Consider the following 6000-nt stretch of genomic DNA (forward strand, 5'->3'; position numbering starts at 1 on the left):
ATCATTTTTGTTCCCCTTTTCTGTACTTTTGCCAATACTAATCTATCTTCTTTGAGATGGGGCAACCAGAACTCCACCCAGTTTTCAAGGTGTGGACGTACAATGGATTTCTCTAGTGGCATGATATTTTCTGTCTTATTATCTCTACCTTTCCTAATGGTTCCAAACATTGTTAGCTTTTTTGACTGCCGATGCACATTGACTGGATGGTTTCAGAGAACTATCCACAATGACCCCAAGATCTCTCTTTTGAGTGGTAACAGCTAATTTAGACCCCATCATTTTTTAGATACAGTTGGGATTATTTTTCCAGTGTGCATTACTTTGCCCTTATCAACACTGCATTTCATCTGCCATTTTGTAGCTCAGTCACCAAGTTTTGTGAGATCCCTTTGTAACTCTTCACAGTCAGTTTTGGACTTAACGATATTGGATAATTTTGTATTGTCTGCAATCTTTGCCACATCACTGTTTAACCCTTTTTTCAGATCATTTATGAATATGCTGCACAGCACTTGTCCCAGTACAGATCCTTGGGGGACACTGCTATTTACCACTCTCCATTATGAAAAGTGACCATTTATTCCTACTCTTTGTTTCCCTATCTTTTAGCCAGTTACTGATCCAGAAAAGGACCTTCCCTTTTACTCCTTGACTGCTTACATTGCTTAAGAGCCTTTGGTGTGGGACCTTGCTAACAGCTTTCTGAAAATCGAAGTATACCATATCAGGTGAATCACGCTTGTCCGTATGCCTGCTGACCCCCACAAAGTATTCAAAGATCAGTGATGCATGATCTCCCTTTTCAAAAGCCGTGTTGACTTTTCCCCAACATACTGTTTAAATGAACATGTCTGATAATTCCGTTCTTTACTAAAGTTTCAACCAGTTTGCCTGCTGTTGAAGTTAGGCTTTCCGGCCTGTAACTGCCAGGATTGTGTCTGGGGCCTCTTTTAATAATCGGGATTACAGTAGCTATCCTCCAGTCATCTGGTACAGGGGCTGATTTAAGCGTGAGGTTACATTCAAAAAATAGTTCGGCAATTTCATATCTGAGTGCCTTCAGAATTCTTGGGTGAATAGCATCTGGTCCTGGTGACTTCTTACTATTTAATTCATCAGTTTGTTCTACTGACAGCTCAATCTGGGACAGTTCCTCAAATTTGTCACCTAAAAAGAATTGCTCCAGTGTGGGAATCTCCCTCACATCCTCTGCAGTGAAGACCGATGCAAAGAATTCATTTAATGTGTTTGCAATGACCTTGTCTTTCTTGAGTGCTCCTTTAGCACAGGGGTGGGCAAACTTTTTGGCCCGAGGGCCACACTGGGGTTGCGAAACTGTACAGAGGGCCGGGTAGGGAAGGCTGTGCCTCCCCAAACAGCCTGGCCCCCACCCCCTATCCGCCCCTGACTGCCTCCAACCCATCCAACCCCCCCTCCTCCTTGTCCCCTGACCGCCCCCTCCCAGCACCCCCTGCTCCTAACCGCCCCCCCCCCGGGACCCCACCCCCATCCAACCTCCCCACTCCCTGAAAAGGTGAAAAGTCAAAATCTTGAAAATTTACACGACTTGAAAATGCAAAAAAGTTTCAGCTCAAGTCAATTGAAACATTTAATTTCAGTATCTGGAGAAAAAGTAGAGAGGTAATTTCACTTCAATTTGGCACTGGTGCGACCACTGCCGGAATACTTTGACAAGTTCTGCCACCCACAATTCAAGAAGGGTGTTGATAAATTGGAGAGGGTTCAGAGAAGCGTCATGAGAATGATTAAAGGGTTAAAAAACCTGCCTTACAGTGAGACATCAAGGAGCTCAACCTGTTTAGTATAACAAAGAGAAGATTAAAGGGTGACTTAATTACAGTCTATAACCGGGTTCTCAAACTGGGGGTCATGACCTCTCAGGGGGTCACAAGGTTATTATGTGGGGGTTGTGAGCTGTCAGCCTCCACCCCCAAACCCCGCTTTACCTCCAGCATTTATAACAGTATTAAATATAAAAAATGTGTTTTTAATTTATAGGGGGTGGGGGGGTCGCACTCAGAGACTTGCTGTGTGAAAGGGGTCACCAGTACAAAAACTTGAGAACCACTGGTCTAAAAGTACCTACATGGGGAATAAATATTTGATAATGGGTTCATCAGTGTAGCACAGTTGTTTTCAACCTGTGTTCCGCGGACCCCTGAGGGGTCGCAGAATATGTTTAAGAGGTCTGCAAAAGGTTGTTACCACTGAACTGTTTTAAACCTGTGTCCACAGACACCTGGGGGCCCGCAGACTATGTCTAAGATTTCCAAATGGGTCCACATCTTCATTCAAAATTTTTTAGGGGCCCACAAATGAAAAAAGATTGAAAATCACTGATCTAGCAGAGAAAGGTCCAACACAATCCGATGGCTAGAAGCTGAAACTAGATAATTTTGGACTGAAAATAAGACATTATTCACAAACACACACACAAAAACAAGAGTAATTGACCATAGAACAATTTGCCAAAGATCGTGGTGGATTCTCCACCACCAGCTATATTAAAATCAAGATTGGATGTTTTTTTAAAATATCAACTCCAGGAATTACTTTGAGAAAGTTCTCTGTCCTCTGTTATACAGAAGGTTAAACCAGATGACCGTAATGATCTGTCTGGCCTCAGAATATATGCATAATTTTGAACTGTTTCATTTCTATTTCAACCTTTTTAGTTTTTTTAGTTTGTTTTTTTTTACTGAATTAAATTCCAAAGTGACTTTTTGTTTTGAACTGAAAAACTGAATATTTCATTTTTTAAAAAAGTCAAAAGGGAACAGGCTGATCATTCCAAAACATTTTTTTCAAACATTTTTCAAAAGGGGAAATTCAACTGCAACAGCTTCAGTTTAGAAAAATCAGCATTTTCTGACAAACATTTAATTGAAAACCTCCCACCCAGCTCAGTTAGCATGCGTTAATGTTTTAAAAAATCTACACTATACAGCACAGGTTGCCCTCTAGGGGAGACCTTCTACAGCTAACATGTTCAAATACAAATTGTCCTGTCTAGACAATTGTCAGATGAAATTCAATGTTGATAAATGCAAAGTAATGCGCATTGGAAAGCATAATCCCAACTCTACATATCAAATGATGGGGTCTAAATTAGCTCTTACGACTTAAGAAAGAGATCTTGGAATAATGTGAAGTGGCAGTCAAAAAAGCGAACAGACTGTTGGGAATCTTTAAGAAAGGGATAGATAATAAAACAGAAAATGTCATATTGCCTCTATATAAATCCATGCTACACCCACATCTGGAATACTGCACGTAGATCTGGTCAGCCAGGGATGGTGTCCCTAGCCTCTGTTTGCCAGAAGCTGGGAATGGGCGACAGGGGATGGATCACTTGATGATTCCCTGTTCTGTTCATTCCCTCTGGGGCACATGGCACTGGCCACTGCTGGAAGACAGGTTTCAGAGTAACAGCCGTGTTAGTCTGTATTCGCAAAAAGAAAAGGAGGACTTGTGGCACCTTAGAGACTAACCAATTTATTAGAGCATAAGCTTTCGTGAGCTACAGCTCACTTCCTCAGATGCATATCGTGGAAACTGCAGCAGGCTTTATATATACACAGAGAATATGAAACAATACCTATTCCCACCCCACTGTCCTGCTGGTAATAGCTTATCTAAAGTGATCATCAGGTGGGCCATTTCCAGCACAAATCCAGGTTTTCTCACCCTCCACCCCCCCACACAAATTCACTCTCCTGCTGGTGATAGCCCATCCAAAGTGACAACTCTTTACACAATGTGCATGACAATCAAGCTGGGCTATTTCCTGCACAAATCCAGGTTTTCTCACATCCCCCCCACCCCCATACACACACAAACTCACTCTCCTGCTGGTAATAGCTATTACCAGCAGGACAGTGGGGTGGGAATAGGTATTGTTTCATATTCTCTGTGTATATATAAAGCCTGCTGCAGTTTCCACGATATGCATCTGAGGAAGTGAGCTGTAGCTCACGAAAGCTTATGCTCTAATAAATTGGTTAGTCTCTAAGGTGCCACAAGTCCTCCTTTTCTTTTTGCTGGAAGACAGGATACTGTGCTAAATGGACCTTTGGTTTGACCCAGTCTGGCCATTCTTATGTTCTTAGACTGGGGTTTCAACATGTGTTACCTAATGTGATAAAAAGCACCTTGTAAACAGACACAGAAAGCAACGAGTGAACCATCAAAGCACAGGAAAGGAATACACAAGGTACGCGAGAACCCAAAGCCCATCAACTCAGTAGCACCAGAAAAGGCTATGCTCACATGGTGCTGTCTTGGTGCCTCCTGGGGGTGACAAAGAGCATCCGAGTAGGCCGGGCACTGCTAGCATCGGGGTGGGCACTCCATGGCTTGGCATAGCTGTGGTCCAGGAAGACCAGGTCCAGCTCTCTCTCATGGACAGAGAGCTGGAAGAGCAACGAGGTTCCCATCCTCCTGGCTGAAGTCTGGAAGTCCCGCTCGCTGCCTCGGTACGACATGTCTTCTGGGGCGCCCCCGCTCCTAGCGCCTATGTAAATGCTTCTTACGGCTCCTCATCCTGTCCACCCTGCGCTGGGGCAACATGGGAGAAGGAGGTAAACACACTGTGGGGAAATGGCCCTTGCTGTATTGCCCCGTCCCCAACACAGATGACAAAGCAGAGCCCAAGCAGAGCAGCCTCCCCCCACCAGACCCCGGGAGACAGACACCTCTGTGGCACCTTACGGCACCCAGCTCCAGCCCCATAACACCCCCAGCCAAACAACCCAGTGCCCTCTGCCCTTCAGATTCCCGCTGGCAGAGCATCTGGCACCGCCCCCTCCCAAATCCCCCTTAATGCCCCCCACAGCCTGACCTCCTGCTGCAACACCCACCCAGCCAGCCAGCTTCCCTGGGGGCTGGGCGGGGAACTGGGGGTCACGGGGGGGGGGCAATGGCAGGTAGCGGGGGGAACTAGGTGGGGCGCTGGGGGCAGGGCGGGGAGGGGGAGCAGTGAGGGGGTGTAGCGGGGTCAGTGGGGGGAATTAGGTGGGGCAGGGCGCTGGGGGAAGGGCGGGGGGTGCAGGGCGCGGAGCTGGGGGGAACTAGGTGGGGGCTGGGGGGCAGTGTCGGGGGTCCAGGAGGCAGTGGGAGGCCTGGGGGGCAATGGCGGGGAGCTGGGGGTGACTAGGTGGGACGCTGGGGGCAGTGGGGGGCAATGGGGGGCGCGGCGCTGGGGGGCACGGTGGGGGTGCGGGGGGCAGGGCAGGGAGCTGGGGGGCAATGGCGGGTAGCGGGGGGGGACTAGGTGGGGGCTGGGGGCAGTGGGGGGCAATGGGAGGCGCGGGGGGGCGGGGCGCTGGGGGGCGGGGGGGCAGTGGGAGGTCTGGGAGCAGGGCGGGGAGCTGGGGGGGACTAGGTGGGACGCTGGGGGCAATGGGGGGCGCGGGGGGGCACGGGGGGGTGCGGGGGGGGCAGTGGGAGGTCGGGGGGGCAGGGCGGGGCGCTGGGGGGCAATGGCGGGTAGCGGGGGGGACTAGGTGGGGCAATGGGGGGCGGGGCGGGGGGGGCTGGGGGCAGTGGGGGGGCGGGGCGAGACTCACCGCGCGGGGCGGATCCGCGCCTCTGGCGCTCGGCGTTTGCACTAGGCCTCGCCGCAGCCCCGGCCGCCCCGGCGCACTGCGCATGCTCCGCTCCGCTCCCACAAGACCCGGCTGCCGGGATTCCGGAGCGGAGCCGGCGGCGCTGAGACAACCCGGCGGGTGGCCCCTGACCCGCCCGGAGCGGAGCTGGCCGGCTCGCCGCCAGGCACGGCGGGGGGGGCCCGGGGGCAGCGCTTGGGGAGCCGCGGGCGGGGGCAGCAGGCCGGAGACACCCGCGCCGGGGTGGCCCCCCCGAGCCATGGCGCCCATTGCCCAGATACTGCCCCCCCCGAGCCATACTGCCCCCCAACGAGCCATGGTGCCCCCCCGAGCCATGGCGCCCATTGCCCAGATACAGGGCCCCCCCATG

General features: G+C 50.8%; 1 protein-coding gene across 12 annotated transcripts in view; it reads right to left on the minus strand.

Annotated features, from left to right (window-relative positions):
• Positions 1-5694, minus strand: part of KANSL3 (KAT8 regulatory NSL complex subunit 3) — a 76849-nt gene extending 71155 nt beyond the window's left edge. For 11 of the 12 annotated variants that reach the window (XR_013635058.1, XM_073325077.2, XM_073325082.2 and 8 more), the window contains exons 1-2: positions 5592-5694; positions 4294-4576 (exon numbers count right to left, since the gene is read on the minus strand). Coding sequence is in view for 11 of the 12 variants with exons in the window: in XM_073325077.2 (XP_073181178.1) it covers positions 4294-4508 (215 nt within the window). In the remaining variant the exon portion in view is untranslated. Of the gene's footprint in view, positions 1-4293; positions 4582-5591 lie in introns of all 12 variants that reach the window. The other variant, XM_073325071.2, reaches the window with a different exon arrangement.
• Between the last annotated feature and the right edge of the window lie 306 nt (positions 5695-6000).

This window comes from Lepidochelys kempii, chromosome 26, assembly GCF_965140285.1.
Source record: "Lepidochelys kempii isolate rLepKem1 chromosome 26, rLepKem1.hap1, whole genome shotgun sequence".
Classification (NCBI taxonomy): domain Eukaryota; kingdom Metazoa; phylum Chordata; order Testudines; family Cheloniidae; genus Lepidochelys; species Lepidochelys kempii.